General features: G+C 41.2%; 1 protein-coding gene and 1 long non-coding RNA gene across 2 annotated transcripts; both read right to left on the reverse strand.

The window, feature by feature from the left end:
• Window positions 1-4,118: 4,118 nt before the first annotated feature.
• Window positions 4,119-4,698, reverse strand: LOC146513063 (uncharacterized). The gene is made up of 2 exons (XR_014875683.1): window positions 4,300-4,698; window positions 4,119-4,216 (listed from the first exon to the last, which is right to left on the reverse strand). It is a non-coding gene; the product is annotated as an uncharacterized LOC146513063 (long non-coding RNA).
• Window positions 4,699-7,439: 2,741 nt separating this feature from the next.
• On the reverse strand, window positions 7,440-10,159 carry LOC146513064 (uncharacterized). The gene is made up of 3 exons (XM_085171031.1): window positions 9,886-10,159; window positions 7,597-9,802; window positions 7,440-7,501 (listed from the first exon to the last, which is right to left on the reverse strand). Exons 2-3 carry the CDS (start codon window positions 9,350-9,352, stop codon window positions 7,440-7,442), a joined length of 1,818 nt encoding a protein of 605 aa, XP_085027157.1. The 5' UTR covers window positions 9,353-9,802; window positions 9,886-10,159.
• Between the last annotated feature and the right edge of the window lie 2,156 nt (window positions 10,160-12,315).

The following is a 12,315-nucleotide window of genomic DNA, read 5'->3' on the forward strand; positions in this document are numbered from 1 at the left end:
AGGTACTAGTTCACTTTCTGCATGCTTCCTAATCTGTCACACTTATCAGTGGCTCATGGTTGCTTAAAGCCTATGTCTGTACTGGACCACAGAGGCAGAGCATCATTCAGTCCTGCCAGCTGCCTATCTTGGTAGCATTTCAAGGATGACAGACTCCACTTTCTCTGCAGCAAGACAGCTCATAACGTTTTAACAGTCTCTCCCTGTCCTCATGCTCCTATATCATCTGCTATAATCAAGAGCCATACACTAACATTGCATCTACACTACAGCTCAAAAGTTTGAAGTGAATCAGAGACGTCTGATTTTCTAAAAACACTGAAATTCATGTTCATATTTTTGTTAAATTAATCAGAAATGTCAAGAAATATGAATGTTTAAAAGTGACATTGATCACAGTTGATGAATGAGGTTCAGTGGAATATCTACATAGGTATACAGAGGCCCAGTTTCAGCAATAATACCTGCTTTGTTTCAGTGGTACATTGTGTTAACTACTGTCAGTTTCTCATGTGAAATCCTGAACTTGTCAGTCAAGACATAAGCATAGACCAAAATCATTGTGCAGATTCAAAACACAGCAGAATTTGCAACATGAGATTAAAGCCAGACTGGAACTCTTCAGAAATGCCACGAGTGTCTAAAAAAGTCTGAAGTTGCTTTTTAATAATCGGTTGCACAACAGCGTGTTTGAAAAGAGCTGGTACATAACCTGATCACAAGGAAGCATTTAATAAAAGTAAAAAAGTAAAATAGGCCCAATAACGTGAAAAGCTTCCTTGAAAAGGCGAGAAGGGAGGACATCCTGAGGGGAATTAGAGGGTCTTAAATGATTGATTACTGCCTTTAAGATAGAAAAAGTAATAGGTTTAAAGTGCTGAAAAACAGTATTTAGAAGACGAATCTAGGTCTAGCACTGCCTGTGAATGTGGAGACCTTAAAGCGGAGATTTTTTCACCAAAGTATTTCAAAAGGAAGCCTCCTTAGGAACAGTGGCACAAGGGTTAATCACTGAATAAAAAATATTAAGAACTCGGGGCTTGTCATTGTCGCTAGAAAAAGAAAAGCAGATTCTACGGCTTTAACAGTCATCTGATATTTTGATAAACAGTCATGTGGGATTCCTAAAGACACCTGGAGTTTGAACTTCTTCCACTTTGTCTCTGCACATTGACATTTGCGTCTGAGGTTTCATTCAGATAAGGTTGATATGAAGACTTAATATGTTTAGTCCTGAGTGGATCAACAGAGTCCAGGATAGCAGAACATGTTGAGTTTAAAAGATCAGCTAGCTCTTCGATGGGTCGTTCCTCTTAAGTTAACTCTTAAAACATCCAGCGGATGTATTTTCAGATATAAAGCGAAAATGGCATCATTAGTTGTCAGTATTTGTTACTGTGCATTTATTTATGTAAGCAGCATGTGTGTGTTAAAGTGAGCTGTGGAACTATTTCCATCTCTTTCCAGTGGGATCTTGATGTGCAGCAGCATTCCCAGGCTGGAGAAAGAGGCAGTCAAATATCTTTTGTTTGTCTCGTTCCTGCTATTTTGTGTATTGAATGTGAGGAGGCCATTAATGCTGGTAAGGAGTCAATTGATGAGTTTAAACTCAGTCACTCCTTCTTTTTGGATGTTTAAAAGTGTTAGTTAATAGTGACACGGTTACCCATATTTTATCAAAGGAGAAAGTAAAACTCGACTGCCTGGGTAACATGATCTCACAGGCCGGCTCCACGGTCCACTCTGCTGTCACAGTGCAAGGTTAACTACAGACTCCATCACTGTGTCTCCCTGCAGCATCATGGCTAAGAGAACAAAAGCCAACAGAGACTAAAAGTAAGAAAATCACATGGAAAACAGCCCAGAACAGTGTGGAGCTGACACTGGAAGGTAAACTAAGCCCCAGTTTGATGGGGATTGCAGCTGCGTCCAGAAACTCTTTGACATGGATGCAGTGGACCTGAGTGGGAAAATTAATCAGAATGTCTGTTTTGGATTTGCACGACAACCACGTGAGCATGACAGATAACTCTTAATGTTTACCGGCAGTTAAAGAGTTAAAAAGCCAGTGAATCAATCGTAGTTACTGTACAGCCACAATACTGAGGTGCCTCGTGGGAAGGGTAGTTTCTAAAGTGATTGTAAAATTGTAAAACTCAGATGAAAAAATGTATATGCAAAATACAATTAAAATACAACTAATACATTTTCTAAGAAGATACCCAGCGAGAAGAAACATTTAAGACAGAGAAAGAAAGTTTCTGTGCAAAGCTGAGAGGAAGAAGCTGATAAATACCACACTGTGTTGATTCTCATTCATTTTCTTTGTGTTTGTACAGTTTCTAGGGCCTAGAGGGCAGCAGAGACCACACTAATACTGACAACCTTGTTCTCAAATACCACTTTTCTTTCCACGCACTCCCCATCGATGCTGATGGGCTGCAGCACAGACTTCCTCCTTCTGAAGTCAACTATCAGCTCTTTTCTCTTGGTGGTATTGAGGTCCAAGTTGTTGTCTGCACACAAATCTGACAGCTTCTGAACCTCAGCTCTGTATGCTGTCTCATGGCCCCCAGAGATGACCCCCACCACGGTGGTATCATCTGCAAACTTTGTCTGGGGCGATACTGACACAGTTATGAGTGTATAGAGTGTACAGTAGGGGACTTTGTACACAGCCTTGTGGAGAGCCGGTGTTAAGGCTGAAGACTCAGGAAAGATGGGGACCCACTCTAACTCTCTGTACACGGTCCAAGAGAAAGACTCTGATCCAGCAGCAGGCGGTAAAAGGAAGTCCGAAATCCGGTAGTTTCACTATTGGTCTGTCCGGGAACTCCTCAGAGGACTATACTGTTTCCATTCCTGCTCATCTTGTACACCTCAGACTTTAATTACAACACCTACAGAAATAATTAAACAATTCTGCAGTGGCTGAATGTGTTAGTGATGGGCAGGTGGAGGAGTTTGTAACACCTGTGGATGATTTTCTGCTGTGGTCAGGAGGAATCATCTGCTTCTGAATGTGAATAAGATAGATGGCAACCAACTTCAGAAGGAAGAGGATGTGACAGGATGTGGTGGAAGCTGAACTGGGAGACCACTGAGAACCGCCAGCGCCGTTGCCACAGGATAATACAGGAATTCTTTCAAACCTCACACTACCATGTGTGATACCATATGTCACTGTTATCTGGCACAGTCTGATAATAATAATAATTTATGTTACATATTATTTTATGAGTTATTTTTATCATTATTGTTATTACTCTATTTTAGTTACTGTTATGACTACTCTTAGTATGTTGTTACTTCAACTGCTGAAACAAAATAATTTGTTGGAAAACCAATAAACTGCTTTGCCAAGAGGATGACGTCTTTAGCTTCAGTCCTCAGATTACTTCCCTCTATCCCACAACCAACTTAAAAGCAATTCATTCTGTTTTCACTCTGTTCTCATTTGCCTCACTATGTCCAGTCGATACCATCTGAAAACAGGGAATATCCTCTAAGGCTCATGTCATTCCCTTTCTACTACAAGCCAAAGACTGCTGAGTAGACTGGATTAAGATCTCCGTACACACAGGCTCATTAAGATGCCTTCTCTCTGGTATTGACTCAGCATACTAGTATACAGTGGAGTGATCTTTATTTAACTGCCTCCACCAGCCACCTGGACACTGGTCAAAGTTGAAATGTCCTGTGCTCTTCAGGCGATCTTCCTGGACACACGGACACTGTCAGTGCTATTGAAAATCCATTCACATCCATCTACAGATGTCCGGTTGTTCAGTTTTTGCCTGCTTTTCCCCCTCATCTATTTCAGTGGTCTCCCAACCCCCATTCTCCGTCAATCAACCAAACACAAAGGCAGCTTAATGAAAGAAACACAACTGCTGAGCAGGCAAAGCAATGTTGCCACAAATAGAATCTAATTAATTTGGATTGCACAGTGCTTCTCCTTTATTTTATACAAGCTGGCAAACAAAGCTGGACTGTCCCGTTTCTCTAGTTAGATTCAATAGTACTGGAAGATACAATAGTATGTGGCTGCGTATATACACATCCACAAAACACATCCACCCATTATCACTTCTACCTCTTCTTAAAGTCAATAAAGAGTTCTTTTACTGATGGCATGAAGTTGGCTTTAATGTTAGTTGTAAGGTCTTGGGGTTGTTACAGCTTCACCTTGATCACAAACTACGCCACCGTCGAACTAAAACATAACATAAAATTCAATGAAATAGTAAGACGAGTGAAATAAAGACATAAAATGATCTATATAGCATACAAACATACCTCGCTGGCTGACCCATGCTTTGAGGCAGAAATGAGCACTTTACAGATACTTTTACGAAACAACTTTCTCTTAATTAAATTGGCTTCTCTTGCTTCAACTTGCCATGGGCGTGCACATGAACATGGGCGTGCATCTCCCTCAGGTGCACCAGTGGAACCAACATGCAGTACAATAGTTCCTACATGAGAATTTTCACAATAAATGACCTAATGGCATATAAAATATGCATAGTGCAAAACAAAATACATTAACTGAAAGTAAGGCAGTAAAACTCCCACCAAATCACAAAACTATTGTGATTTCTACTTAAACACATTATAATAGGAACATGTTTACATTTTAGCATTTATTCTGCTTCTAGCAATAACACAGTTTTGTGTACTGGCCTATCAAGATACACTGGTTTGACAGTCCTTTAAAATCCTTCACAAATTTCTGTAGACGAGCAATAGCTTTAACAGCTCTTCTCCAGTCTGAGAATTTTGTGAGACGGTCTAGTATTGTTCTCTGTTCTTCTACTTTGGTGTTGAACACATGTACTGTTTTTAGCTCTGGATCATTGGGCTTGACTTCCGTAAACTTGCCATTTTCAACGGGTAGCTCGCTTTGCCACAAAAATTCTGGACCTTTAAACCAGTTAGAGTTGAGTAGCTGTTGGACAGTGAGCCCTCTTGATGCATGGTCTGCGGGATTACTTTCAGATGGTACATGATGCCACTGTCGTGGGTCTGTGAGTGACCGTATCCTTTGAATCCTATTTGCCACAAACACGTGAAATCTCTTTGCATCATTATTCACGTATCCCAACACTACCTTGGAATCTGTCCAGAAGTGTTCTTCAAGATCACTTATCTCCAGTTCATTTCTTAACATTGCACTTGTTCTTGCTGCAACAACTGCAGCCGTTAATTCAAGTCTAGGGACAGTAGTGACCTTGGTTGGGGCTACACGTGCCTTTCCCATGACTAGGGCACAATGAACATCACCCTTTGATGTTACTGTTCTTAAATAACTACACTCCCCGTAGCCTGTCACACTAGCGTCTGAAAAATGGTGTAATTCACACTGTGCAATGTCTGTGTTTGCAGGTAAGACATGTCTTTGAACTTTCACCTTTGACAGGTTTTGAAGATCTAGGAGCCAGGATTCCCACTGTGTCCTGAGATCATCTGAGAGTGGCTCGTCCCATCCAACTTTCTCTTGACATAGCTGTTGCAGGATTTGCTTTCCTCTTAGGATGAACGGTGCCACAAATCCCAGTGGGTCATACACTGATGCTATTGTGCGCAGGATTCCTCTTCTTGTCATTGGGTGCTCTTTTACAGTTATTCTGAACTGAAACTCATCAGCAGAAACGCACCACTGAACACCAAGAGCCCTTTCCATTAATGGCTCCCCAAGTGCCAAATCTAAATCTTTAATACTTTCGGCACACTCTTCTCTCGGCAATGACTTTATCACATTTTCACTGTTTGATACGAACTTGTGTAATCTTAGTTTACCTGTGCTACACAGTTCTCTTGCCTCTTTGACTAGTTTTATGGCTTCTGCTTCTGACATAACACTAACAAGTCCATCATCTACATAAAAGTTCCTTTGAATGAACCTTACAGTGTTTGGAGTGAACTTTCCCTCACCTTGCGTGGCTAGATGTTTTAACCCAAAGTTGGCACAGCCAGGAGAAGAAGCAGCGCCAAAGAGATGAACCTTCATTTGAAAGACTGAGGGTGGAACGCTTAGATCACCATGCTCCCACCATAGGAAGCGTAAGTAGTCCTGGTCTTGAGGTGTTACATGGAACTGGTGAAACATGCGTTCCACATCGCACATTACAGCAACGGAGCCCTTCCTGAACCTACAGAGCACTCCCACCAAAGTGTTTGTGAGGTCAGGCCCTGTAAGCAGGTGCGTGTTCAGTGAGGTGTCTTGATATTGTGCAGAGCAGTCAAAGACTACACGTATCTTGCCGGGCTTCTGAGGGTGGTATACCCCATGGTGGGGGATATACCAAACAGGGGTATTACAGAGTTCTTTCTCCGGCACTTTCTCTGCGTCACCACATGCTATCATGTTCGCCATAAAATTTGCATAGTCTGTGTAGTACCTTTGGTCCCTTTTGAATCTGCGTTCGAGACTACTTAAACGTTGCATTGCACCTGGCATGTTATTGGGAAGATTTGGTCTGTCGCTTTTGAAAGGCAGTGGCATTTCATAGTGTCCATCTAGCTTTTGCTTTATTCCTTCTTGTAGCTTTGTAATAAAGCGAACATCTTCTTGCGAAATGCTTGTCTCTTCCACTGCTCTCTCTGTAAAGTCTGATTCAAGTGCTTTGATGACATCTGGAAATGTTACTTCCTTTACTTGTGTCTTGCGGATGTAATGAACCTTATTCTTTAGCTTTGTGGGTGGCTCAGTCTCTGGTATAACTTGTTTTACAATGATGCGGTGACTTACTCCAATTACATCATTACCCGTATCACATGAATCACAGTAGCTGATGATGCTCCAACCCAAATCTGTTCTCTGAGCGTACGGCTGGTTTTCTTCACCACATACGACCTCTCTGGGCATTAAGGCTTGTGTGCAGTTGTACCCTAACAGGAGTCCTATTTCACAGTCCAAAGGGGGGGCAATATGTTCAGTGAGATGCTCCAAATGTGACCATGCCCTTGCAGTGTCTGGAGTAGGAATATGACTACGATTAGCGGGTATAAAGTCCCGTGTGTAAACAACTGGTACAGTGAGTTTCTTCTTGGAAAACAGTCCTCTTATTTGCAGAGCTTCAAGTTTTGTGCATGGTACAGTGGTTTTCTTGGATGACATTGTAGATAGATTGAGCTTAACTTGAGTTTTGGTTGTGTCCAAGTTATTTGCTACTTCATTAAGAATAAATGAAGAATCACTCTGTGTGTCCAGCAGAGCGTAGATCAGTACTTCTTTACTTGGCTCATTTTGTGTGGATACGTAGACTGGGACTATTGCAGATGTCTGTGTGTTTTTACTTTCATGAGTCACTCTATTAGATGTGGTCTCATTGACTGTGTCTTGTGACTGTGTTACCTGATGCTGGGTTTCCTTCAGTTCACTTACTTGTTGCTCTTTAGGTGGTTCTTTCTTTGTCTCTTGTCTTGGTCTTTCTTCATGCAGGCATGTAGGATGCCGTTTTGAGCATGTGTTGCATGTCATCTTGTTGCTGCAGTTCTTGGAGAAATGGCCACTGTTTAAACAGCCAAAACATAATTTTTCACCTTGAATGAATTTGACTCTCTCAGCGACAGATTTCTCAGTGAACTTACGACACTTGTGTAAGCCGTGTCCTGCTCTTTTACAAAACACACAAGAGACCATGTTTCTTTCAGTAGAGTTAGTTGTGAAGATTTTCACTGTATCTTGTCTCTTAGGAATGGGTATGATGGCTTGGTATGATGTAATGGGATTACATGCGATACTTGCCTCCATTGACAGGAATGTTACAAAGTAACTGAAACGTGGGAATCTTTTGTGCTCCAGCTGGTACTCTGTAGCCTTTCGGTTCCACCTGTTACTTAACCAATCTGGTAGTTTAGCAGCAAGTCTTTGATTCTCAATGCCATCATTGAGAATGTTCAGATTCTCATTATTAGTCATTGCAGATTGGCAGCTTTGTAAAAAGTCCACAAACGTTCTTAGCTCTGCACTATTCTTTCCTGTCACCTTTGGCCAGGTATGTAACTTGTCTCTAAAGGCCTTAGCAATGACAAAAGGCTCTCCATAACGTTCATTGAGCATATTCCATGCTGCCTCATATGAGTCTTCAGAGCCAATCAGAAAATAGCCATCTAAGGCTTCCTTAACACAGCCACCAACATACTTCTGTAGAAAAAATATCTTTTCGGCAGTGGGAATGTTCTTTCTCTCTATTAGAGTCTGAAAGGATGCCTTCCAATGCTTGAACTTAAGTGGATCCCCACTAAATACTGAGGGCTCTGGAATAGGCAGTCTATTAGCTGACATAGCTTCTGCCAAAACCTTTACAAGCTCACCTGTGCTCTCATAAGTGACATTTAACTCTCTTCGTGGTTGTAAGGGTTGATTAGCAGTATTCTTGGACTCTGTTACCTGTAAGTTTGCAGGGTTTAGAGTGACTCTTTCTTGCTTTACTGAAACGTAGTCTTCCTCATAAACTTGTAGTTTTGCCTGTGCTGCCTTGAGTCCTTTCAGATTTTCCAATCTTTCAATTTCTCTTCTTAAGTCCTCAACTGACCTTCTCCTTGCAGCACTTTCCTCTTGTTGTCTCTTTATCACGGCCGCTTTCGCCTTTTCTCTTTGTAACTTGCGCTCAGTTTCCTCCTTTTCCTCTAGGAGACGTTGTGACATTGCAGCAGCTTCTTGCTCTGTGGATATGCGTTTGTCTTCTTCTTCAAGCATTTGCATTCTTTCTCTGTACTTCTCTTGTTCTGTCATTATCTGAAGCACAGCCTTTGTGGCTTCATACTCTGCTGCAGCTTCTTGTCTTTTGGAGGAGGAACCATTAGAAAGAACTGTATTGGCTTTAAATGGACTATGAACTGAGACACTAACAGAGCTAGAGGATGTAAATATAGAGCCTGCATCAGGCCATACAATCTCCTCTTGAGTTTCTCCTTTAATGTGACATTTGATCTTCTGCAAAACTACTGTAGTCACTGATGTGCATTTGTCTAGCTTGGAACGCATATCATGAGGTGGTCCATCCATTGCTCTGTATTCATCATAAATATCATTAAGCTCGGCTGCTTCTCGTTGTACAACGTTCATGTGACCTTCAAGAATGTCAGGTGGATCTCCTTTTATAACAGATTTTTTTGCCACTTTGATTAATGCTTTCCATCTGTCATAAATACTGTCCAAGTGACGTTGCAGCCCTTGTAACCTTTCTTTATGGAATTCTTTTCCTTTTTCTGTGAGCATGCGAGGCCTTTCACTTCTACGTTGCTCTATTTGCACTGTTTGCTCTAAAGAGGTTTCATCCACTTGCCTTGCAGCTTGTTCTGCACTGGGAGCTTCAATTTCTGTCTCATTTGTGTCTGACATTTTGATTTCTTGTAATGCACTTATTTGTTGATGCAAAATCTCCTTTTAACTTGACTTGAGTAATGAACTTGGGTGCATTAATTCCCTTCTTGCTAACTTGTGATGCTGTTGTTGTCAGGCTTAACACAGTTCCTTATTGTTTCTTCCTCCTTGTGTCATCTTTCCAAACATGAACTTTAATGTCTGGCTTCTAGACATCTTTATGAAGAAGCAACTGTGAACTTGTGTGTCCATTAACATTTGCAGCAGCTTGGTCCTTGGTGCATCGGCACGATGTCACCACCAGGGGGCCGGGAATCATGCAGGTCCGAGTTCGACTATCACTTCTACCTCTTCTTAAAGTCAATAAAGAGTTCTTTTACTGATGGCATGAAGTTGGCTTTAATGTTAGTTGTAAGGTCTTGGGGTTGTTACAGCTTCACCTTGATCACAAACTACGCCACCGTCGAACTAAAACATAACATAAAATTCAATGAAATAGTAAGACGAGTGAAATAAAGACATAAAATGATCTATATAGCATACAAACATACCTCGCTGGCTGACCCATGCTTTGAGGCAGAAATGAGCACTTTACAGATACTTTTACGAAACAACTTTCTCTTAATTAAATTGGCTTCTCTTGCTTCAACTTGCCATGGGCGTGCACATGAACATGGGCGTGCATCTCCCTCAGGTGCACCAGTGGAACCAACATGCAGTACAATAGTTCCTACATGAGAATTTTCACAATAAATGACCTAATGGCATATAAAATATGCATAGTGCAAAACAAAATACATTAACTGAAAGTAAGGCAGTAAAACCCATTGTCTTCCGCTTATCCAAATCAGGGTCAGCTACCATAGAGCGACAGGCAGGGTACACCCTGGACAGATTGCAGCGCTAATGCAAAGAGACAGACAACCATTGGCACTCACATTCACACCTATAGACAATTTAGAATCACCAATTAACTTGGTGACTGCATGTCTTTGGACACCAGTAGGAAACCAGCCAAGACCATTTGCTGAATGACTATGCTCACCATCTGGCTGCTAACTATGACCAGGGTTAGAGTACGCAGCACAATGGAGGTTTGAACAAAGCTTCTTTGGTACACTCGCTCATTACTTCAATATACCTTCAAAACTTCAATCACAGTACTGCATAATAACATGACAGGTCATAAATACTTTGCTGTTGATTACAAATGAATGAAATGTGTCGTTGGGATTGTTAGCACCATGGACACTCCTTTTTCCAATGCTTTCAAGAGAAAATGAAAACTATTTGTTGTTTAGCTCATTAGTTAAAACCAACTTACATTAAAATGTCAGTTAGATGTCAGGTGTTGTAGCTACATGGGCAGGCACTGACTGGTGTTCTGCAGATCTCAAGCTAATGACTAGCTAGTCTCTGCGCTAGCTTTAGCACTCACTACTTAAAGTGTGTACAAGATAAATAGGATTTTGGCAGGAAAGCTAATGTTGGACTGTCTTCTATATCTGTCTGTTTAAGCAGATTTGCTTCAACTTGAATGAAGTTGAAGCAACAATCTAAACAATCTAGTTAAACAATCATTATGGGATAGCTTTCAATCACGGTGAGTTTGTTTATTACTCAGAAGAACATGGGTGGATTTACACAACATTTTTAACTGGGGCAGATCTTGGCCTAACTTAGAAGTAATTTGTTATTTAGAGTTGTTCTGGATTTGGATCTGGGTCTAAAATTCATCACCATCGCAAACCATTCTTCATCATATCGTCACAAATATGTATCAAATTAAAATAATTTTTTAAAACCACTAATCTACCACACTCTAGCATTATCCTCGACTCGGTTTGTGCAGCTTGTTGCATTCTTCAGGCTGCTGCCCAGCTCAGTGTGGACTCTTCTGCTTGTGATAGAATGATTATGATGATGATGATGTTACTCCTCTATGCATCTACACCGGGACACCCTTTCCACTCTCTAACTCTTGCACCTAGACTTCCTCAAAGAAACAGACCTTCTTTCAGAAGACAACGTGACACCATGTCACAGCATGGAAAGTAACGGCAGAATTCATAATGGCTCACTTCCATCAAGTGTCCCAGAAAGCCACGACAGTGAAACAGCATGAACAAAAGCAGGACAACCCCCCTGAGGGCAATGGAGCCATTATTAATACTCCTGTGCTACAGTGACAAGTCATAATGTCTGCCATGAAAAAGGTTTATTGGCTGTCCTGGAGAGATTAACAGCTGATTCAGTTCATCTGGCACGCGTGCTTACTGTCTCTGACCTTTAAGATTTGTACCGCCAGCAAGTGATCTGCTTATATTGCTTATGTGTCATATATATTTATTTATTTATCACCAGTATTTGAAGTGTTATCATTTTTATTTATGCTGTCAAAAATACACTAGTTTTGCATATCCTATAGCATTATCTCAGCAGATGTGTGGAAGCAGTACGTCTGCAGCTGTAATATAAATTAAGCTTGTTTTAAATAAAGCTCTGGCTCTCTCCACGTCACGTTTAGGTAAACATGTTTCTTTATATAGAGAAATGGGGGCGTGGAGGCATGTAGATTACAGGTAGCGAGCATAAGCCTGCTGATTTACACTGGATGATTTAGCTTCCTGTTTAGTTAGTGGAGTCCTAAATGCACATATGCATCAACTCTAACGTAGGAAAAGGACAGAGTAAGGAAATTCAGATAAAGAGAGGGGAAGTCAGACAAATGTCATCCATATTGCATACACCACAGTCTGCTCTCCTGTCTGCTCCTCTCACAGCCATTAGTGGATGAAGTCATGGTTCTGTGCTAATTGTCAGTGACAGAGGAGTAAGGGAGGGTAATGGGGGCAGAGTGGGGTTAGAGAGAGATAAAGACAGTGGAAGAGAGACGGATAAACCTCAAAGGAAAACACCTGTGTGTTGTGTGCAAATTTACATTCCTTTCTCCCAATTAAAGGCATTTGATTTATTATTTG

The sequence above is a fragment of the Neolamprologus multifasciatus genome, chromosome 8 (assembly GCF_963576455.1).
Source record: "Neolamprologus multifasciatus chromosome 8, fNeoMul1.2, whole genome shotgun sequence".
Taxonomy (NCBI): domain Eukaryota; kingdom Metazoa; phylum Chordata; class Actinopteri; order Cichliformes; family Cichlidae; genus Neolamprologus; species Neolamprologus multifasciatus.

Coding starts and splice junctions, on each gene's coding strand:
- LOC146513064 (XM_085171031.1), bottom strand. CDS start 9,352: ATGTCAGACACAAATGAGACAGAAATTGAAGCTCCCAGTGCAGAACAA. Junction 7,502..7,596: donor ACACGGCTTACACAAGTGTC/GTAAGTTCACTG, acceptor CATTTCTCCAAG/AACTGCAGCAACAAGATGAC.